Consider the following 23,515-nt stretch of genomic DNA (forward strand, 5'->3'; position numbering starts at 1 on the left):
TGGGGATGATACTTTACACTGTAGTGAGGGGTTTCGTAACAATAAGGGCTAGAATATGATCTGGCATGTAGTACTCAATAAGTGATAGTTCACGATAATAAAGATAATCAAGGTAAATAGAGGGATTCCCTGACTTTAAACGCATTATATTTTTGGACACTACTTTCTAAGGGCAACATGCCAGTGGTATACGCTTCTCACCGGGACTGTAGGGCACACATGTCCTACAGTGTGCTTTTTGAAAGCTGAACTAGCATAAGAGGGATGCTACCTTTGTGGGGAGCTCACAGGGAAGACGGTTATGTGGGTGGATAGATGTGGCAACAGTGTAATTCACCAACTGTGGTGCCCTTCCCACGCAGGTTGGACCTTGGATGGTGGTAGGGCTCTGGCTTTTGTCTTGATTGTTAAGCAATGATAATTTCATTTGCAACACAGTGTCTCCCCACAGTTAAAGTCAAAGGCAGTCTCTGTCCCCTTTCCGCTGCCAAGCAGGATGTGTTTGTGATTGAAGCAGAGGTCCCAGATTATTCTGTGTCTTTGGGGCACTGTGAATGCCCGTATTTCCCAGCTTTTCCTGCCTGTGACACACAGCTCATCATTCTGAATCCAGGAGGGGCCTCTGCCTTCTTTCTGCCCCACAGCATCCTGGTGGTCACGACCCCTCCGCTTCCTGTCTGTAGTTGGTACCAAGGAGTGACAGGCTTGACAGAGTGTCTTGGGGATGCATCCAAGTGCCCTCTTGCTTGTCAGGAAGCTGTGAATATTACCCTGCTCACTAGGAGAAAGTGGGGTGGTGCGTGACGGCCTAGGAGACAGTTGGGGGGCAGGAGGACAAAAATTGGGGAAAGTAGTTACAGGGAGAAGACATTTCACTACTGTTTATTCTCAGTATTTAAAAGCTCCCTAAAATTCTGCTTGTTCAGAAGGTCTCTCTTGCTGGGAATTGCTGCTGAAATTTCCTTAATCCCTCTTTCATTCACTACAGATGCTCTTCTCTGGAGGCATGCATAACATAGGTGCTTCAGTAATTCTTAATTCAGTAATTCTTAATTCAGTAATTCTTAATAATAACTCTTCAGTGAAGAGGGAAACGCCCACCATGTGCCTGGCCCTGCGCAGGCCTCTGGGGAGAGGGCAGAGCACGGGAGGTGCAAGGCCCTCGCCAGTGTCATTGGAGCTGGCTGACTACAAAGCAAGGTGACACAGTGGAGGGGTGGTCCCCTCATGCAGGTCCACTGTTCCCTCCATCCGTGCAGTCCAGAGGTCAGGGAAGGCCTCCTAGAAGCTTGGGCAGAGCAGGCGGTAGAGAAGGACTCTCACAAGGGCCTGGGAGGACGATGGAGGAGCGGTTGGTATGTCTGGCTGATGCCCTGCCTCTCCCTCCATCCTTGGCTAAGTGTTTATCTTCAGCATCTTGCTCCTCTTTTCTGTAAAACTGGGGCAGCACCACCCACCCCGTCATAAACACAAGGAACTCAGTAAGTAATGGCTGTTGGATGCTTTTGGTTTAAAAAAAAAAATCATTATTTTTAATCCTGGTAAAGCGTTATTTATCATACCATGTACCATTCTAGCCATTTTTTATAAAGTTTATTTTGTTTTTTTAATAATCTCTACACCCAATGGCCTCGAACTCAATACCCTGAGATAAAGAGTCACACACTTTACTGTCTGAGCCAACCAGACATCACTTTAGCCATTCTTAAGTGTACCATTCAGTGGCATTAAGTATGTTGTCTGAGGAAGCTTTTTAAAATTAAAGATGCTGGGGCGCCTGGGTGGCTCAGTGGGTTGGGCCGCTGCCTTCGGCTCAGGTCATGATCTCGGGGTCCTGGGATCGAGTCCCGCATCGGGCTCTCTGCTCGGCAGGGAGCCTGTTTCCCTCCCTCTCTCTCTCTCTCTGCCTGCCTCTCCATCTACTTGCGATCTCTCTCTGTCAAATAAATGAATAAAATCTTTAAAAGAAAAAAAAAATTAAAGATGCTTTCCTGACTTTATTGTTGTTTTCACTGAAGATTTTCTTTGAGAGAGAGCATGTGTGTGCACTTGTGCAGGTGAGCCCGACTCGGGTCTCGATCCCAGGACCCTGGGATCATGACCTGAGCCGAAGGCAGACGCTTAACCAACTGAGCCACCCAGGTGCCCCCTGACTTTATTATTATTGTTGGTGGGGGCTGTAAAGGTCTGTTACTGTCCTGTAGGTTTCCCAGAGGGCAACTGCTCCAGTAAGGAGTGAAATGGAAGCAGGAGGACTGCATTAGGGAGAGGGCTGTATCTTGGCTGTGACCCTCCTCTCATGGCCGCTGCTCCCCGGGGCCTCACCACTGCTCAGGCTCCTTTCTGCTTTGAACCTCTGTTGTTGTGCACCATGGAGGAGGCCATGGCAGGCCTTTGGTTTGCTCCTGCAGGGGCTGGCTGGGCCCTGCCTCATTCACCTGGGCAGAGAGACCCGCAGCCACGGCGGCCCCCTGGGGCCCAGAATATGCCCTTGAAAGCACCAACAAAAATGTCTTCTACCCATTGTCTCTCCCCTGCTAGAAGAATTCAGGCTCATGTTGGTTTATTTAATAGCCGTCAGTAGTTCATGGAATTCAGCTAAGGCCCCAGAATGTCAGGTGATCCTTTCCAAGGGTTTGGTTTCAACTTCGAGCTCCTGTTTATCTAAGGGCAGGAAAACCTCACTCTAATGAGAACACAGATGCACACAGTGCCCTTTCTGCGCGTGGTGGATGGATCCTTTTGCCATCTCACTGCACTTTTCCCCAGACCCAGTGGACACTTGGCTTCTCAACTCAGAGAGGGCAGAGGGCCATGCGCTGTCCATTCCCTGGAACACTTGGTCCTGGAAGAACGTGGAATAGACATCTTCCTTTTTATCACCTCTCCACGTTTGTCCCCCTTTCTGCTTCCTCTCCTTGAACATTGGCAGTGGGGTGCTGCCCCAGGGGGAGTGCACGTTCCCAGCGAGAGGCCGGCATGCTGTGGAGTCAGCTGCCTGGCCTTGGTGGCGGCCAGGCACCTGGGAGGCCTCTGGGCCCCGACGGGGCTGCAGTTGGTTTTTCACGAGCAGACTTTGCCTTTAACTAGAACGGGGGTGACTTGGATCTCCCGGGTGGAAAGCGTGTGGTCTGTCTGCTGTCAGTGAGAGCACATGATTCTCTGGGAAGCTGGGGAGCCTGGGCTATGATTCACTGGAGGAGCGGGGAAACGTGGAAAACAATGTCGGTCTTTAAGCTCCGGGAACCAGGAAAATGAGCTGGAAATGTGAGTAATGTATAATTTTGCTAAAATTGAACACCAGGTTCTTCAGACATTTTCTCTCTGTGTTTGTCAGTGTCTTGTCTGATCCATGACACCCCACTGCGTCATGCTTGCAGTTGACTGGTTTTTGCGTTAGCCTCCCCAAAGTTCTCTTTTCCCGATCCTGGGGGCAGGGTGGGTGCAGAGCAGGTCTTCGGGGGTGCAGGTTGTGGGTATGGCCCTGGCCTGTCTTCCTGTCTGCCCTGTTAGCTGGATGCCTTTCGACCGTTCCCTGCTGTGTTGGGGTGTCCTTCTCCCCTGGGATGTGGCTTACTAGTCCCCAGGCCTTGTCTGGCCATCCCGAGGCTTGACGGGTTGATACCCGTCACTGTACTTGGCTGACACTGAAGGGCCCCACGGACGTCAGATTTGGGGGATGCGGGCTGCCCTCTGTCTGCACTGGTGACTTTGACATTGGACGGAGATAGGTGCTGCCTGAGCTTGAAACTGCTCCTGCTGTCAGCCCTGGGCGGCTCTGCCCTCTGACTCTCCAGCATTCTGCCTCCCCTCGGGGCCTGGGGCCCTACTGGCACTTCGGGGCTGCAGCTGCCCCTTGGAAGCCCGCGCCTGGCCTGCCGGCTCACCAACCTGCAAGAAGGCGAGGCCGTGTCTTCCTTTCTATAGCCTTCACAGAATAGGGGCTCAGTTAACATTGCTTGAGAAGCTGGGAGTCTGAATCAGACAGAGGTGGACTGGGACTAAGAAGCCCACTGGTCCGTGCCCTGAGCGCCTGCTGTTCATTCAGTGGCCTCCAGGAACATCGTTTTGGTGGGTGAGGAGCAGGGATAAGATTGTGTCAAGGAAGCAGTTTATGGATCCATCAAATATTGTATTTTATCCACATTGAGAAGAAAATCTGATACTGAGGATCAGTATTGTGATGATGTCATCTTTTCCTAGTCTGAGAAAATGTATATTTAGCAATAAACACCCGTCTGGAGAAAGTCCTGTTGATCCCGAGTGGGACAGGCTGGTGGGCTGGCTGCGGGGACTTCCTCAGCGGGGCTTCCTGATCGCGGCTACGTGCTTCCGCAGCCCTTGTGGCCCTCCCTGGAAAGGCCTGTCGTGTCTTCTGAATCGTCAGAGGAAGATGGGATGACGAACAGGCGGGTTTCAAAATTAAGGTTTTTTTGTATTTGTTTGGTACTGTAATTCTTTGAAAATGGCTGGGGTGCCGGTGGCATGTGTGCAGTGTAGCATTAAACTGTGTGACCAGAACATACTCTTGCATGACCGTCTTAATAGGCTGACAGTGTACTCTCTAATTGCTTTTAAGTCATTCTGTATAGTCAACCAGAGGGTAAGAGGGAGAAAAACCACCCATAAATTAAACACTGTACCTTCTGCAGTAAATTACCCTACCTTACAGCTGATGTGGTCCCACCATGTCCCCTGCTCACTTGCACTGGGCTAGCATGATTGTTGGTGTCTGTCTTCTGTTCAGTCCTGGCTGAAACCCTTTTGAGGGATATTCTGCTGTGACCACAGGTAGATGAGGACGCTGGGCTCCCTGGCTTGCCCGAGAGATGATGTGCAGGATCAAAGCTTGGGGCTCACAGAGCTCGCCACGTCTTGTGCTCTTTCTGCTTCGCCCCCACGGGCATATTGATCCAAGCTTGTCCCACGTCCAAAGGGTGTCAGCACCCCTGTAGCTGGCTCCTCAGCACTCACTTCCCGATTCTGCTCATCCTTGGTTCCATTACCACAGTGCCTGCCTTTCCTTTCCCGGTCACCTGCATGCTCCTTCTCTGTGTTCACTCGTGCCCGCTGTGGGCCTGTCGCACAGGGCAGCATGCTGGGCGGGGAAGGCACCACAAGGCACACAGGGCTTGGTGTGTCCCCAGAAGCCCCCAGGGAGGTTGGGGGGCAGTGCATAGATGAAGACGTTGGTAATGGTGTGATGGGTTTTTTATGAAAGGTGTGCACGGGGCACTTAGGGATTGAGAACAGAGCAGCTTAGGCAGGTCAGCAGGCACAATCAGCAGTGAGTGGTATATTTGTGTGTCGGGGGTGTGGGGAGGCCAAATACACAGTTAGAGGCTGAAAGTGGCATATCTTACTTGAGAAATGGCAGGAAGATGGTTGTAACTGCAGAGCACCATGGTTGGGGGCATGACAATAGAAAGGTGGTCAGGACCAGAGTGGGAAAGGCCTCGAAAGGGTGCTGAGCTACTGAGATTTGTAACTCAGGGGGTTGTGCGGGTTGATCTGCTTTATAAAGAGGTCATGCTGGAGGTATACAAGTAATGCAGGGCATGTGAATCAGGCTGGCCGGTTGTCTGTCTGTAGCTTGGGTGTTACATACACTGTATGTAATTGTCCAAGATGTCACCATCGGGGGGAACAGGGCAAAGGGCACATGGGATCACTCTGTATTATTTCCTACAAGTACATGTGAGCCTACGACAGAAGAAGGCATGCCTGTCACACACATGCACCTGCCCGTGTGTATAAAATTCCAACTGACCTCTTTTCTTATTCAGGCAGAGAGGCAGGCTGTGACTTTTGCTTTCTTTGGTTTTCTTAGTGTGTGAGCCTAGGCTTCTCTGCTATAAAACATTGTGCACTGAGGCAAGAGGATGGTTGCTTGTGGACTCTAAGAATAATTTGCATTCCTTAAAGAAGAGTCACTGAAATTTTTCTCTGCCACATTTCTAGTTAAAAGATTTCTCATTTGTTCTGAGAATAAGATTGTGCCGGCAGCTGAGTACATGGTAGATGGCAGGGGCTGAGACCCGAGGCAGAAAGAACCCCTGCAGAACAGGGCAGGAGGGAGCTGGGCCAACCCGGTGTTCCTGGGCTTTGATCAGCTGTGCCTGGCCAGTCATTGTCTGACAGATGCCGCACAGGATGCTGCCTTGAGCCGCAGTTGCTCAGATTGTGAGGAGGGTTGGTGTCGGCAGCCCATCCATGTTCACACGGCACCTGCTGGGTGCTGCACATGTGGCCGAGGTCTCTGGGACTCTGCTGAAGCCGACTGCCATGGCTGGTGTATTCCGGACGGTAGAGCTGCACACAGGGAGCCACGGCAGACGCCACCCCTTACCAGCCACACGCCCCTGCCCCCAGTCTCGGTTCTGTCCTCTGGAGAGGAGATCGCTGTGGCGTCTCCTTGGTGCTGTTGGGAGGACCTGGAGAGCTCATGCTGCTGGAGCCCAGAACAGGATCCACCCTACAGGAGGTGTCCGGTGACTGTGTCGTCATCCTCTTCATCCTTTTGAATGGCAGATCCTTGTCCAACCAAGCTGGCATCAGGCGCATAGGCTAGTTCTCCAGGCTCTGAGCACGTAGAGTTTCTCATGCAAGGGCTCTGATAGGCACGCAGCCGTGTGTGGGGCAGCATGCTAAGCAGAGGGCTGCCACCTTCATTCGGATGGCCCTGCAGAGCCGACTTCAGACCCTGGTTTAGTGCTGGGGCTCCTCAGCTTCCTGGTGAGCTGTTGACCTGAGCCTCAGGAAATGGAAATGATGATAAATATTTATCCCCAGCACGGAGCAGAATTCAATGAAATAATGAGCTTGTAGCGCCTGGCACAGGGCTGGCGTCCCATTTGCCATTCCAGGGATGCCAGGTATTCCCATCTGAGTGCTCTCTCCTGTCTTGCAGGAACAAGACTGCCAATGGAGACTGTCGAAAAGACCCCCGGGAACGGAGCCGCAGCCCCATCGAGCGTGCCGTGGCCCCCACCATGAGCCTGCACGGCAGCCACCTGTACACGTCCCTCCCCAGCCTCAGCCTGGAGCAGCCGCTCGCCCTGACCAAGAACAACATGGACGCCGGCAGGCCGGCTGGCATCTCACCCACTCTGACCCCAGTGGAGCGGCAGCAGGTATGCCTCTGGCCAGAGGGTTCCCGTTGGTGGCTGACCAGGCGGAGAGTGCAGGATGGAGGGCCAGGAGGGAGGTGGCAGGAGAGGTGGTGCTTACCCTCGGTTCTGTGCTTAGAAAGAAGAGTGGTGGCAGCACGGGTCCTTTTACCAAATGCCGCCTCGCATTTAGTCCCACTGAGACCTGCCTGGGCTGGGCCTCCCGGGACTGACCATCTTGGACAAGACGTTTAGCATCTCTGGGGCTTAGCGTCTTTGCCCGAGGCAGGGTCGGTTCAGGTTTTCAGCAGTCTTCCTCGGGGATCCTGTTTCTAGGAGGATCAAGGAAAATCCTGCATTTACCTGTTATAACGTCACACAGACAAAGTTAAATGTCAGGTTCCTTTGCTTTGGGCTGGAATCCTCTACAGTCAGTGGTTAAAGCAGTTCTTAGCTCCTGCTGGCGAGAAATCTGTCATTGGCAGATAGGGTTGTTTTTTATTAAAGGAAAATAAGGAAATTAATTATTACTTAATAAACACAGTTTGCTTGATTAAAAAAAAAAAAACAGTATTTCAAAAGTGGGGCTCCTGGGGAAATCTAAAAGAAAGCATTAGCATCGAGGTTTGGAATTCCTGCACAAGCCATGGTGTTTCTCTGTGAACCTCTGGGGCCTGTGGCCCAATACGTCCCTGGCTAGTGTTTGCTGAAGACTGACGGGCGGTGAACGAGGCAGGTGCCATGTCCTGAGGAGATGCCGGGCGCAGCTGGAGACTCTGCTGCGGAGCGTGCCTCGGCTTCTGTGCAGCACCCCACCGTGCATGACTGCACCCGTGTCTGCCCCAGCTGTGCTTTGGCCCGGCCAGCACTGCCCGGCGCCTGTCTCTGATCCAGTCTGTCGTTGGGACAGATGGTGCTGGTGCCTGGGAATCCCAGCAAGGCTAACATCTCAATTCCTTTGTTTCGTTCACTTAACAAAACTTGGTAGGTGCCTACTGTGTACAAGGGGAGGATGTAGAAGCTGGGCAAGTAAGCTAGAGGCACTGACAGTTTCAGTCTCGACAAGTCTGGTTATCAAGTGACTGTAGTACTTCAGCTACTAATGTGGCAGCAGATGGCCGCTTACTCTGATAGCAGCTTGGGCCGACTTCTCCCTACACTCACGGATTGCACACTTACTAGTGTGGACTGTGCCCCAGGGCTTTGCGAAGCCCTGGAGACAGAGAGACACGTGCGTAGGATTCAAGGAGCCCGCAGTCTGGTCAGGGAGGTGGGTGTGTGCAGAGGGGGCCGCACTCGGGCCACAGGAGAGTTGGTTTAAGTATCAGAGACTTGGTTTCTAGGATCGGGGAACTGAGCCCTCTGGCTGTGGCCAGTGCCGTGGAGAGTCCCTTGATGTGTGTGTGTGTAGGGGGTGGGACTCCACGGTGAAGTTCAGCCTCTAAGCCCATGGCTTGGGTAAGAAGCTCCCCGGAACCCCTGGAACTATCTCTGCCCAGAACACCTGTGTCTGAAGTTTTGGAACTTGGGTTTCTGTGATTTTTGAGGGTCTTCTGGTTGCTTCTGGTCATATTTGCTGTGTGAGAAGTGTGCCGGTGGACAGAGTGACCTGGCTTTTTTAACCAGGGTCTCCCCGACCCTTCTATAAAGTGTGCCTGGCTGCCCAGTCCAGCAAGAGGGTCCCTGACCCGTCAGATAAGCTGTGGGGCTGTTGAGCATGTTTTCTGGGACTGAGAACCTGAGTTCTTAGGGGATTCCTGGCTGGAAAACAAAGCCAGTGGCCGTAGAATAAGTTCACAGCTCTCCTGGGTATGGTGGCTTTGGCTTTCCTGACATGGTGGCCCAGACCTAAACTTTAATTCAAGGTTGGGGTTGGTGGTGAAGCAGAGGTTATCAGCTTGCCCCCCCCCTCCGTGGCTGCGGGTCAGCATGTGTTTTGTGCACCTCGTGACCATTCATCGAGCTCCTTCCTATGCCAGCATGGTGTGGCCTGGATGGTCACTGGGGCCTGAGCTTCCTCTTGGATGGTTCTTGAGTTCTGTGCCAGGCACTATGTTGGCCACACAGCAATGGGCAGCTCGGCAGCATCCGCCCATGTCCGGGGTTGGGTTTTATTTGTGAGCTGTCAGGGTGGCTCCGGTGGGGAAGGGGGCCTGCCACCGCGCATTTCGGAGCCAGGGCAGTGACGTGGACAGGGCTTCCTGGAGCAACGACACAGCTCCGGGTGGCGGGCAGGCAGTGGAAGCCTGTCTCTCTTGGCTGGAAACTGTGACTCAGATCTCTGGGAACTGGGATAGGAAAGTTCCCAGAGAGGCATGTGTGGGGAGCCTGCCGAAAGTGTCACCCCGCTGCATGTTTCTGTGATGGCGGCTCAGAGGGGAGAGTGTGGCCTCAAGAAAGCTGCGGAAGAGCCCATGAGAGTGGGCAAATGAGGAGACGCAGGCTAAAGTTACATATGAACAAGCTCCGGGGATAGTGAATAGTAGGATGGTTCTCTTCTGGATGCTCTCTCCCGAGGGCAGCCCCGGCTCTGGGCACAGCCAGAGCGGGTGGGGCGAGGGCTGAGGGAGTGTGAGTGACCGTCTCGGCCTGGCCCTGCCTCAGGGTGGCTGGGGAAGCTCCAGCAGGTTACTCATTTCTGGCCTCCATTTTCCCCATCTGGAAAACGAGGGTGTGTGGGGAGGAGTTTGGGTCACGGGACCTCACTGCACTCAGCATCTGGAGGCAGAGGCCTGTTCCAGGTGGGTGTGTGGTGCCAAAGCCCTGCCTGAGGCCTGCAGGAGGCCTGCACTCCTTCATCTCCAGCCGGGAGGGGTCCTGGAGATGATCTGCTGCTACTAGGAATGAGGTTGGAATGTCTTCTTGGTGGCCACATGTTCACCGGTGGTTCTGTCTTGCTGGGCCCTGCTCAGGGGCCACCTTCTGCTCCAGAGTGGCTAACATAAAAGCTGGACATTGACTTGATTCTTATAGCTTTATTCGGAGCTTCCCCAAATTTATTCTCTGACACTTTACCTTTCTTCACCTTCCATGACCCCTTCCCCAAAACATGGCTCTACTTGGTGACATTTGCGTCAGCCAGGACTCTGGTTGCAAGGAACAAAAACCAGCCTGAGCTGACGTAAGCACAAAAGGAAGGGAGTTTTATTGGGAGGACCTGCGGCGTCTCCTGGAGCCCAGGGTCATGGGTATGGCAGGATCAGGAAGGAAGGGCCAGCCCTTGCCTTTGAGAGCTGGTGAGGAAGCCACATTCTCCCTCCCCGGCTCTGTGCTGGTCCAGTCTCCACATTCTCTTTTTTTTTCTCTCTCTCTCTCTGCTTCTCAACCTGCACAGCCATTCTGGTATGACCATCCCATGACTCCTGAGGTCAACCTGAATCTCTTACTTAGTCTGGCTTAGTAGTTGGCCCCAAGCCTGGGTCAGATTTCCAGCGTGGCCAGTGGGGCAAGGTCACTTATGGACATGGCTGCCTCAGCCCAGTCTCATGGATGGAGGGCACATGCTACGAGAGGGGAACCACGGAGATCACAGTCTCAGTGTTAAAAAGAACCTTCAGAAGGTGGACTTCAGGCTGCAGGCTACCCTCCAGGGACAGTAAGACCAGCCCCTGCAGGGCAGGACTCCTGCCACCAAGGCTTGGCCCCAAACTCTCACCTCAGGCGGTCCTCCAACGCCCTCTTCAGCTGCCACTCTTCCTGTCTCACATATGGAGAAACGGAGGGGAAGAGGGTGAAGGTGCTGCCAGATAAAGGGGGAGTGGACCTGGACTCAAAGTCATGTTCTGTCTGCACCACTTTTGTCCGTGCTGTGATGGCTCAGACTCCATACCCGTGGCTGATGTGTTGAGCTAGCAGTGAAACCCCCATATTACCTTTCCGCGCTGCTGCCGAGCCATGCCTTCCCCCATCTTGGATGTGAGTAATTTTGTGTTAGACTCAAGCACGTCCTGGCCCATCCTTACAGGTCCAGATCTTTATCACAGAACATGTTTTTCACTCCTGTTCATTTCCCATCGTGGGAAGGTTTGCTGTGCAAGCCTTTTTGTCTTTACCCGGGCTACTGATTGAACTCTTCAAAGGCCAGGGGTAGAGAAGCCCTGATGGCTCTCTGAGGGGCCCTTCCATCAGCTCCCCTCTACTTTTTTTGGCACTTGGGGCATATCCTCTTCTATCTTGTCTTCAGTACTGTCAGGAGGGATCTTTCCTGGATGGAACCTGAGGAAGCTGTTTGATTCACAAATATTTTCTGTCCTGGATACTGTGCCAAGGTCTGGGGCTCCAGAAACGCTTCCTGGTGGTTGCTCTGAAGTGTGCGTGGGCTAGAGGAGCAGGTGCTGGGGTCTTCCTGGTGTACTTGGAAGGCATGATTGACTTGCTAAATGGGGAGGTGGTCGTGGGGAAGGAGAGAGTGTTGTTAGAGCAATTTGGGCCGGGGGTGGGGTGCATTTAAATTCATACTTGGATGGACTTCCTGCATTTCCGTCTCCATCAGGATTTGTGTGGTCATAATAGAAACCAACTTGAGCTGTCTTTAGCTTAAGCAAAAACTGGGAGTATGTTGGGAGGGTACCGGGAGGGCTCCTAGAAGCCCTTGGGCTGTAGGGCACACGCTGAGAAGGGCAGGGACTGGGCTGCCCTGGGGACTTGACGGCAGTTGCTGTGGAGGCTTCTCACGCACCCATAGAGGCCTACTCACTGTGAGTTTGCTGTAGCTTAGCAAGTTCACTCTGGTTTCGCAGTTGGAGGTGGCAGACAGGCCGGCCTTGCCTTTGCCTCTTGTCAGGAGGGGCTGTAGGACAGGCTCACCTCAGAGTAGCCTTGCCCAGAGGACAGGGACCTGATGGCCTAGAGGACAGTGGCCCCTGGCTCCTTGCAGGCAGGATGAGTGCTCTCCGTGGTGGTGGAGGGACAGAGACTTGTTCTGTGTCCCAGCTGTGGCAAGTGTATAAGGACTGGGGTCGTCAGCAGGGCTGAGCACCACTGCTCCTTATCTGGCCTCCCAAGCCAGAGCTGACAGCAGCCTCCTCTTCTTCCCAGAACCGGCCTTCGGTGATCACGTGCGCCTCGGCCAGCACCCGCAACTGCAACCTCTCCCACTGCCCCATTGCGCACAGCGGCTGTGTGGCGGCCGGGCCAGCCAGCTACCGGAGGGCCCAGAGCTGTAAGTCACCCTGCACGTGGGGCGGCTGGGGTGGGGGCTCAGGCTTCCTCCTTGGACAGGATTCAAGTGGAGTGTTTGCATTCCTTCTACATTGCTGTGGACAGAACAAGTAGCCTCTGGAGCTTGTATTTTTATTGAGGTTGAAAAAGTGTTTTGTGTTGGGTTTGTTTGGTTTTGAGCACACATGCACCCAGCATTGTGTCTGGCTTGAGTGGGACAGAGGGAAGAAACCTCCAGGGAAGAAGATGTAGTGGGACCAGATCTCCCATTATCAAGGCCAGGTTTTCTCTCTGAACTCATCCTTAGCTCAGGTGGGCATGCTGCCATGTTACAGGTTCAGAAGAGAGATCTGGCCAAGTGCCAAGCCAGGGCAGGTGGGGACGGGCCCTCTGTCCCCAGAGTCCTGACTGACCGCTGTCCTCCTCCCCTACAGCCACCACCACCTGCGACCCTGTGGTGGAGGAACACTTCCGCAGGAGCCTGGGCAAGAACTACAAGGAGCCTGAGCCAGCGCCCAACTCAGTGTCCATCACAGGCTCCGTGGACGACCACTTTGCCAAGGCCCTGGGTGATACGTGGCTTCAGATCAAGGCGGCCAAGGACGGCGCGTCCAGCAGCCCCGAGTCAGCCTCGCGCAGGGGCCAGCCGGCCAGCCCCTCCGCGCACATGGTCAGCCACAGTCACTCCCCCTCTGTGGTCTCCTGAAGGGAGTGCCACCCTCAAACAAGATGTCAATCTGCATGGTTTGCCTGAGCTTTGAACAGTCAGTGCTTAAAAAAAACCACAAAAACAAAAAAAAAAATTGTTGGGGTGGGGTAGGGGGAAGGGTAGGGAAGGGATGGTTTATTTGCAAAAACCATGTCGTTGGATTTTTGTTCTGTTTTTGTACTTGCTTGGTATTCATACCCGGGGGCCTCAAACTCGATACCGGGAGCTGCCCGTGGACCATCTAACGTAGCGTCCTGCCTTCCTGCCTCAGTTACCAAAGAAACCTCTGATGCAGGTCTGCTGCCCCATCGGGGGCCAGGACTCCACGGCGCACGCTTTCTCAGTCACAAGCCATGATGTTGGTGACCCAGATGCTTCGTGCTTTTCCATTTGCTTCTTGAGACCGGGGTGTGTGTGTGGCTTCGCTTCCATTGCGTGTTTGGTCCGGGCCGCATGTGAGTGCGTCTGCGTGCGTGCATCTACTTGAAGAGAACAGAGAACTGTCGCGTCTGATTTGCACTATTGGAGGAGGCGAAAGTTGCCCGCCTGACAGCTTTCTGTGAGATGCTAGTGCTCTGAGGGCAAACTGCTGAAAAACAAAAGGTTTAAGGATGACATTTCTAACCATTTGTGTGTTGTTTGTTTTTTTAAATTTAGACAAAACAGCTTTGGAAGGGGAAGTCTCATACAGGTTATAGGTCTTTCTCTCTAGATTTCAGGTGCTTTCAACTGGACTGCAGACTCTACCAATCACGGGCATTCTCCCTTTCCTAAACACTGCAGTTTGTTAGACTAGAGCTGAGGTTGGAGGATTCTGTAGTGCTTTCAACATGATGCATGTTTTAATGGAGAAAAATAGCTGGTTTCTATTAATTGTATAGATATAGTAAACAAGAACCTTAATACTTACTAGCTTCTTTTCAGAATTAGTTTATTTTTGTCATTTACAGTCCTAGATATACTTACTGCTGGTACAGTTGTACTCTGAGATTTGTTTGATATTCACATTACTCCTGAGTCATGTGGGGCTGGCAGGCCCTGGAGACGGGCAGGCCAGTCGTGGGTCAGCCGCCGTGTAGGATGCTGGAGGTTTTGGCTGCCAGCTGACGTTTATTTTTTGCATCCCTGTCTGCTTATTACTAGCTTCCAGGGGAGTTGGGGTTTGTGTCTTCCAACTTCCCTCCATGCAGAAACTGCTCCCTTTCAACCCTCTTGGCTGAACAGCAGATTACTGACAATCTGTGATATGGTATTTTGTGTGCTTCCTCATATGCTGGGGCCAAGGCAGTATACATTCCTCTGACTTTATACAGTTATCACTGCATTTATTATCGTTTGCTAGAGTAATAGCTACTAACTAGAAATTAGGCGAAGAAGAAAGCATGACGGACACAGCTGTGGATGTTCAACAGCTGCTCCTCTTTTTGGTAAATGTACAGTTCTATCCCACCCCCCACCCACCCACCCCCGGCCCGTTCCAGCCTCTAGAAGGCCACCAGAGGGCTTACAAAGTTGCCTGGCCAGGTGACAACAGGTGCGCCCGCCTCCCCTGTGAGGCACTGTGGACGCCCGGGAGCCCTCGAGGCTGGTTTTCTGTATAAGAAAAACACAGGTTAGCTGGTTAATTGTAAAAATTGTCACTGGGCAGAAAGGTCAGCAGATCGGCTCTTGTGGTCCCAGGGTGGCCGCAGGTCTTTCCACAGGCAGAAGAAAAGCCCTTCTCCTCTTGCCCCTGCACACATTTCACCCCCACATAACTGGGCTTCCAGGCTTTCGCATTCGGGCCCCTATATTTTCTGTAGGAAAAATCAGTGAGAACACTTTTTTTATATAGGTAACTTTAAGACCATCATTACGCTGTGCGTAAAGAATGTACAGAGAAATTTGTAGGTATTTTTTGAAGAACAATTAATTTGTTAATGATATGTAGCTATTTAATTTCCCCGTTCCCATTGTAATCATTCATATTTTTTTTGTTTGGAAAAAAAAAGTTGATCTTTTTTTTTTTTTTTTTGGTCGTAGATTTGTCTGTAAAAGTGCAGGAACACAGTTACTCTATGAGAACACTGCATCTGCCTTAATAGCCACTAGTTTGTTATTGCTCCAGGCTACTGAGCGCTGCGGCGGGAAAGCAGCCGCCGCTGGCGGGCTCTGGGAAGGGCGGGCTCCTCGGGCAGCGGCCTGTCGGCGCCCGGCACTGACCTATCTGGGATAGGCGGGCCTCTGGAGGGGCCCCGGGCACACAGGGAAGCAGAAAACCAAACATTTCACTGGGAAAGGACACACTCCCTGGCCTCAGGAGGAGCACAGTGAGTTCTTCACAGAGCCACGCCGTCGCAGTGCGTTCTGACCGTTCTCTCTCCATGTTTGTAAATCTGTAATATACCATTCTCTGTGGCCTGTTTTTCCTGGAAGAAGAAGAAAAAAAAAAGGTTTGGCAGGCCATCTTTTTTTTGTACTTAAAAGTAGCCTTAAGAACAATAATAAAGTGCTCTTAAACCACAGGCTGTGCGTGTGACAAACGGGCCCGGGGACGGCACAGCGGGCCTGCACCTGCGTCCAAAGGCACCCCCTCTGCCCCAGGCAGGCGGGCAGACAGCGTCTGTAGCTCCAACTCCCCAAGAAGCCCCATTCACGACCTGACCTGCAGAAACCCCGCCTCAGAGTCAGCCTTCAGACTCACTGTTGACTTGGGTCCCAGGCCTGAAGCAGAAGAGAATGCCCCAAGATCACAAGTGGGGAGAGATTGTCCCCCCTCCCCACCAAGTCCTCAGGTGCAGCTCTGGGTGTCACGGATGGCCACCACATACTGCAGTCAGGGCGTTCCGTGTACCACTGAGGAGGGCCCTCGAGGGAAGGCATCGCCTTCCCTTGGCCGTAGAGGAGTGGGCTCTGGGGGTGTGAGGCCTCCTCCAGGGCAGGTGGGGCGCCCACCCAGGCCATTACTAGGATGTGGCCCTTCCACCAGTTCAAGGCAGCAGCATCGACTTTGTTCCTCCCCCGAGCAGGGAGGCAGGGCGGCACAGGTGTTTTGCCCACAGCTGAGGATAGGCCAGGAGGTGGAGGAACCGTCGGGGTAGCAGACTCTGTCCGGACTGGAGTTCTGGGTTCACTGGGATGGGTGCGGGCCCTTCTGTCCTGCACGTTCCTCCCTCTCCAGCAGGCCAGACTGACAAGAGTTTACAAGGATCTCCTCCCTCACTGGTACCCAGAGGCCCCTCTCTGGGGTTTGTAGAATAGCCCAGGGACTCTTATCTGCCCCGCATTTGGCATGTGTTGGACTCAATGTTCCCCGTCCTTACTACCGCCCTATGGGGGCCAAGCTGGTGGGATCCCGGGAGTTTTGACTATCAAACATTTGACAACAAGAAAAAAAAAACTCGTGGAGGGAACCAAGTCCCAGATCAAGGGCAATGCCAAAGCCAAGGTTATTATTCAGCTCAAACTGGTAGGATCATGAGTCATGAGAAATGGAGAACACCAGATGCTCCTGGGCAGCGAAGCGGGGGCCCTGGTCCTCAAGGTATGCAGAGGAGGAGACCACAAAGGTTGCGGGGGCGCAGGGCCCAGAATCACCAGTCCTGGGGGCAGCAGTCCCATTCTAGTAACCAAGGGTTCCTCAGCAGGCGGCGAGGGTGGGCCACGTCATACGGTCTCATCGTCGCTCATGTCCCAGATCTGTGTGGAGAAGGGGAGACATTCAGTGTCCATATGGCTGGTGGTGCCCACTGATGTGGCCTCAAATCTGTGTGGTGTGTGAGCAAGCAAAGAATGACAGCTCCCACTTGAAGACGACACACGCGTGCTTCACAACACCCTTGTTGCTAAGGACAGACACCCCAGTTCTTGTATAATGAAAGCAAATCACACAGAAGGGAAGTCTTTTGCCTGAAGTCTCACTGCTGAGTGAACGGCGGCCAGCCTGGGGCCTGGGGTGCTGGGATCCGCGTGGGGATTGTGAGCGCCCCTCACCTCCGATGCCCACCGCACAGCGCCATCACTGCCCCGCTTTTTTTTCTGCCACACCGACCCCTGTCCCATCCTGTCTCTCAAATTAATCCAAGTAATCCTGTCTCCTCACAGTCCCCCGTGACCGGGACTCTGGCCTGTGCACTTGCTCAGAGGAGGCCCCACATGCCCGTGCACACACTACCCACCTCAGCAGCCTCCCACCCCCGGGGCAGCATGTCAGCTGTGGTCCAGGTGCCAAATGCACTACAGATGGCACACCGGGACAAGGACTGACGGCTGGCCCTTGGGAATCAGCTCTCTGCCCACCAGTCCCAGGGGAGACAGCCAGGTCCTGCCTCTGTCCCTGTGTGTCTTTGGGGAGCCCAAAACTTTGGGGGCCAACCTTCGGGGGGCAGCATGAATAAGGGGACAGTGGGGCTCTCACAGCATCATCGCTGTTAAGAGGAGTGAGGAGGCCCTGCCCAACTGCTTCTTTCTCTGCTGCCATCTGCCTGGATCCCTGGGAGGGAGCTGGAGGCCAGTACAGCGGCCCCTGGGGCTCCTCGCACCCTGGGCTCCCTAGGGGGCTGGTCTCTGAACTTAAGCCTTCAAACTTTCAAAATTCCTAGAACTGGTTGCAAAAGGCCACCTCAACCCTAGCAGAACTGAGAGAAGGAACATGATGTTTACATGAGGCTGGCCCAGGGAGATGGGGAGGCCCAGCCAAGGTAAATATCAACACCAGCTTGGCCTTCAAAGTCAAGGATGTGGAAAATAAATACAGAGAGAAGGAAATTTCCTTTATCCTGAGGTCCCAGCTGCCTGGGCTGCACACCCATCCCCCCTTTCTACATACAACCTACTGTCCCCAAGATACACCAGCAAAGATCCAGATGCCTGTAGGAGCAGGGACGGGGTGGGGAGGAGCCTGGGCTGGGGTCCGGTGACCGGAGTGAGATCAGACCAGTCCTGCCGTTCTTGGGGCCCAGCTGCCCACCAAGCTGCTCCAGAGCATGGCTTGAAATAGACTCCAGGGCCTAGACCCTCAGATGGGGTTTGATGGGGGGGGTGGGATGGAGTGGCTGTATCCCAAGTAGAGGCTGCCCTTCGAAGCCCCTGGATGTATGCATCCCCCGGTCCAGACCACCTGGGTGCAAAATCAGTTCCCGGAGGGCTGTACTGCTGGGGCTCATCTGTTCCTTCACTCTGACATCCAGTAAACACACACTGGTGGAGCCCCTGGTGGAGGCGGGCCCCCGGGCTATGGCTGCACAGAGCTGATGCAAATTTGCCCTCCCTGACTCCAGCACAGCTCGGGAGGTGCAGAGGGAGACAAATTCAGAGAGGTAAGATGCTCGCCTGGGATCGCAGAGCGAGTCAGGTACAGAGCTGGGAGCACAGGTGTGTGGGCAAAGGTGACATGAACAACAAAGGCTGCCTGGGACAGGCTGCATGAAGGACGGGGCCAGGGTTGGCGTGGGGAGCGCTAAAACCTGTTGGGGGTGAAAGGGATGCCAGCCAGGGCCTGGGCCACCTATGTCAACAAGCTGTGCCCTCTGAATGGATGGGGTTTTTTAAAGGACATTGGGAGATGGGGGAGTCGGGCCCAGGGAAGGGCACAATGGAAAAGCAGGAGCTCCAGAGGCTCTAAATGTTGTACTGCATCTCCTCGATGGGGAAGGGTCCTCAGCACCAGGCCCTAAGTTTGCACATAGTGGGAGGAGGGTTGGGAGGGGTACGGGCTCTGCCCCTTGCTCCTGGCACCCCAAGGGCTTACTATGACAGGGCTCTACAGAAGGGGTGGCGGGTAATGGACTTTTTGTAACTGCTCAGGGATTTTCGAGAAAGAGTTCTCTGGGCCTGAGACGGGTTTCTCCACTAGGGCAGCCAGTCCTTTTCCCATAGGCTGGGCCCAGGAAGGCAGCAGTCTTAATTGTAAGCTTCCAGAAGCTTGGGCCTCGACAACAACCATATGAACTCACTTATAGGTAGAATCTAAAAATGCTGAACTCAGAGAACCAGAGAGCAGATAGGTGGTTGCCAGAAACTGGGGGAAATGAGATGTTGGCCAAAGGGTACAAACCTTCAGTTGTAAGAGGAGTATGTTCTGGAGATCCTATGTACACATGGTGATTACACTTAAAAATACTATATACTTGAAATTTGCCTAGAGAATAGATCTTAAGTGTTCTACACACACACACACACACACACACACACACACACACACACACACACACTAACCATGTGAGGGGATGGATATGGTAATTAATCTCATGGTGTCAATCATTTCATAATGTATATTAAATCAGTACTTTGTAAAACCTAAATTTGTACACATATTTGTCAGCTATTCTTCAGTAAAGCTGGAGGAGAAAAAAAAAAAAACTTTAGTCTCATCTCACCCTGGAATAAGGCCTACGGGGTGGGGAGGAGTGCTGTGACCTTAGCCTTCCTCAAAGCGCCTGACGGATAAGGGACCCCATGAACATCCTCTTTGTAATGAATGAAGGTTGTATTAAAACTGGCAAAGATTTAAAAAATGTTGATACTCAGTGCTGGCAAGGGAAGGGAGTGGCAAAACACTTCCAGCAGGAACATAAATTGGTACCATATTTTTCAAAAGAAGAGATTTGGCAATATATAACACAAAGCTTTAAAAATGTTCATACCCTAAGGAAGAGATAAATGATCTCTTTTTGCAGATGATATGCAAGTACACCCAGAAAATCCAAGAGATGAATAAAGACAATATTCAGAAGATAGCAAGGTATAAAATGACCAACAACCAAGTCTACCTTCAGATATGCAAATTGGAGCCAGTTGGAAAACAGTGAGAGAGAAGAACCCATCATAAGAATGATGAAAAACAAATTCCTAAGGAATCAACCTACATGAAATGTATAACACCCAAATGAAAAAACCCCATCAGCTCAGCCCCACAGTGGTCCTTGCCAGGGCCTTATGAAAAGCATACTGGAACCAATGGAGAAAGTTCTCCCGTGTGCACACAGGGAGACTCAGCAGCAAGAAATGGGTCAGGTTCACCCAAATCCATATAGAGATTTACCACAATCTCCACTTGAAAAAAAATCAAGTTTTCTGGAGCTAGACAAGCTGGTTCTAAGGTTTATGGGGAAAAAATAAATAAGCAAAGATGTCTAGGAAAACTTTGGTGAGGAAAAACGCTAAGGAGGTTCCCTTGCTCTATGTTCAAGCAGGTCATAAAGCCAACAACTTAGAAGAGGATTGTGTCACCATGGCAACAGACAGATGGGCCCATGGCAAGACCTGAGTCCAGAGACAACAGAAGAGAACATCTAAGTACATACGGAAACTTAGTATCTTAATGATAAGGTGATCACAAATCATTAGAAAAAGACGGACTTTTTAATAGATGATATGGGGACAGCTAGACAGTCATTTGCAAAAAGATAAAATTGATTCCATGCTTCACTGTACATTGGAATCCACTCCAAATGGAACTGATCTAAATGTACGACAGTGAAACTATACAAAACAAACATCAGTGAATTCCTTTATAACCTGGGAGTGAGGAGCCTATGGCCTTAAATCTATAAGCAATAAAACAGATACAATGGATTATGTGAAAACACATGTGTGCAATTTTGCACAGAAAAACTACATGCAAAGTTGGAAAGAGAACAAAGTGGGAGAAAATACCACTTCGGCCCATAAAAGGCTAATCTCCCTAATATACAAATAGCTCTTACAAATCAAGAAGAGAAAGAGCAATAAAAGGACTCTATTTTAAGTAGAATACATGGACAGTCCCCAGAAAAAGATAGGCAAACAGCCCTTAAACCTAAGAAAAGGGGCTCAGTTGTTCAGAATAAAAGAAATGCTAAAATTTCTTAGGACACAAAGAATACTCAGAAGAAAAAAAATACTGACTCTTCACAAAAATCAAAACTTCTGATTTTTAAAAGATACCACTATGTAAATGAAAAGGCAGACCAGAGACTAGAAGAAAATATTCACAGTGTACATAAAAAGGACTTGTAGCCAGGATATACAAAGAACTCCTCTGTTCAATAATAAAGAGACCAGGCAACCTTTTTGTTGTTAATTGACAAAAGATGTAGACACTTCACAAAAAAGGAAATATAATGGTCAGTAAGAACTTGGACAGGTGCTCAGCATCCTTAGTCCTCAGGAAATGCAAACCACAAAGAGACCACCACGCTGTACCTTCTAGAACTGCCAAAATGAAAACGGCTAGTAGCACAAAGGTCTGTGAGCGTGTGCAGCACCAGGAGCTCCCATACCGTGGTGAGCAGGAGGGAAACTGGCCTAACCACTTGAGAGTAGGGCCTGCTTACTTCTAAAGTTAAACCTATAATATGATGCAGCCATTTTACTCCTCTCTACCCCAAAGGCATGAAAACACATGTCCACAAAAAGACTTGTGCAAGTGTGTTCACAGCAGCTCTATTCATAAGAGGCACAAACTGGACTCAACCCAAATGGCCAATGGCAGCAAAGAGAAACAAAGAGCGTATCACCTCACAATGGGGACTACTCACCATCTGAGGAACAGACCACGAATGCGTGCAGCAACACGTACGCGTCTCAGAGTCACTGTGCTGAGTCAAAAAAGTCTGACACAAAGGACTACATACCCTCTGGATCCATTTACATAAAATTGTAGACGAGGCAAAACTAATCAATGATGATAGAAGGTAGATAACTCACCAACCGATGCACTTTAAATGGTGTCTCATTGTACACAAATTATACCTTAGTAAAGTTGATTTTTTTAAAGCTTCACAGAACAGGGGCACCTGGGTGGCTCAGTTGGTTGAGCATCTGACTCTTGATTTCAGATTGGGTCATGATCTCAGGGTCATGGGATCAAGCCTTGAGTTGGGCTCCCTGTTCAGCAAGGAGTCTGCTTGACATTCTCTCCCTCCCCCATTGCCCTTCCCACTGCACTCGCGAGTGCACGCTCTCTCTCTAAAATAAATAAATAAGAAAATCTTAATAAAAAGGTTAAAAGCTGCACAGAACATTTTCTCACCTATCAGATGGGCACAAATCCCAAAGCTTGACAATACATTCATTCATTGTATTTGTGAACCTGTGGGAAAGCAGCCCTCTGGGTGGAAGCTAATGGGACACAAATAGCACCAGAGCCCTACGGAGGCAACCGGCACTCTCCGACAGAACTCCTCGTCTCGGATTCTGACCCAGCAGGCTGATTTTAGTCCGTCCTAGGGCTACAGCTCCACAAATACAACAGGATGTGATTCACTGGTACATGGGTTGTTATAGGCAAAGACTGGCAACAGCCCGAGGGGCGGCCAACAGGGGACCAGCTGGCTAAGCTGTTTGCTCACAGCCACATCAGGGGCTGCTGTGGCCCTAAAACACAGCAAGGAAGCTCAGTGAACAGTAGGGCGCCATTTCCAGGATCTCCTTAGTGAGGGAAAGAAAAATGCAAGTGTCTGTGGCAAGCCATCTTTGGTGTGAAATGGAAAAGAAAATAAGAACATCTTTACGTTCTTTCACAATTTTGCAAAAGTAAACACAGAGCTGATACACTGAAAATTAATTTTAATGGTTCCCTACAGTAGGTGGGTGGGATGGGGGTGGGGGAAGGGAGGCTGTCTGAGCATCCCTTATAATTTGAGCATCAAGTCCATGTTTATATAGTCAAAAAATTAAAAAGAAAAATAACTGAAAGCACAGCAAAAAAACCAAGCCAAACAAAACAAAACAAAACAAAACAGATACACGGGACCTCATCGAAAGTAAATGTGCTCCAAAGGACACTAGTAGGACAGTGGAAAAACAATCCACAGAACAGGAGAAAATCTTTGCAACTCATACACCTGATAAGCAATTTGTGTGTAGACCATTTACAACAGCAGTGAAAAAACAACCTAATTTTTGAATGGGCAAAGGAGCTGAGTAGATGTTTCTCCAAGAAGGACATAAATGGCTAAGAACAACTATACCTGAACATCACTGGTCATTAAGAAAATGCAAATCAGAACCGTGAAGAGACACCATGTCGCACCCGTTAGGATGGCTCTGGTCGGAAAAGCAGAGACTCGGTTCTGGGGAGGATGCAGAACAGCCGGACCCCATGGATGCTGCTGGGCATGGACGCCACACCGCAGCCGCTGTGGCAAATGCTCTGGCCATTCCTCACAGAGTTAACCAGAGTGATCCTGTGGCCCAGCAATCCCACTGCTGGGTGTGTACCCAAGAGAATGGAAACCCACGTCCACACAAAAACTCGTATGGAAACGTTCACAGCATTATTTGTAAAAGTCAAAAAGTGGAAACAACGCAGATGTCTCCCAACTGATGAGTGGGAATGGGGTCTGTCTGGACAGCACGGATTCATTCGCCAAATGCACGCGTGCCATCAGTCTTCTCCAGGGCCCGAGGACGGTGGTGTGACCATTTACCAAGTAGGCAACTGCAGCCAGAAGAAATGAGGTAAACTTGCCCAGGAGACCAAGCTAGAAAGGGTCACACTGAGGCTTTTCCACTCGATCTCACCACTTCCTTATTGTTCAACACAATTCCTTCTGAAACAAACCGATGAAGGACA

General features: G+C 51.4%; 2 protein-coding genes across 6 annotated transcripts in view; one reads left to right on the top strand and one right to left on the bottom strand.

Moving 5' to 3' along the window:
• VGLL4 (vestigial like family member 4) overlaps positions 1 to 14,954 on the top strand; it is a 160,072-nt gene extending 145,118 nt beyond the window's left edge. For all 5 annotated transcript variants that reach the window (XM_047744579.1, XM_047744605.1, XM_047744589.1 and 2 more), the window contains 3 exons: positions 6,911 to 7,133; positions 12,147 to 12,270; positions 12,704 to 14,954. In XM_047744579.1, coding sequence (XP_047600535.1) covers positions 6,911 to 7,133; positions 12,147 to 12,270; positions 12,704 to 12,975 — 619 coding nt within the window. In that variant the 3' untranslated portion in view covers positions 12,976 to 14,954. The remainder of the gene's footprint in view (positions 1 to 6,910; positions 7,134 to 12,146; positions 12,271 to 12,703) is intronic.
• A 1,428-nt stretch (positions 14,955 to 16,382) lies between these two features.
• ATG7 (autophagy related 7) overlaps positions 16,383 to 23,515 on the bottom strand; it is a 227,812-nt gene continuing 220,679 nt past the window's right edge. Inside the window, 1 exon segment of the mRNA XM_047744561.1 lies at positions 16,383 to 16,656. Coding sequence (XP_047600517.1) covers positions 16,624 to 16,656 — 33 coding nt within the window. The 3' untranslated portion in view covers positions 16,383 to 16,623.

The sequence above is a fragment of the Lutra lutra genome, chromosome 1, assembly GCF_902655055.1.
Source record: "Lutra lutra chromosome 1, mLutLut1.2, whole genome shotgun sequence".
NCBI lineage: Eukaryota > Metazoa > Chordata > Mammalia > Carnivora > Mustelidae > Lutra > Lutra lutra.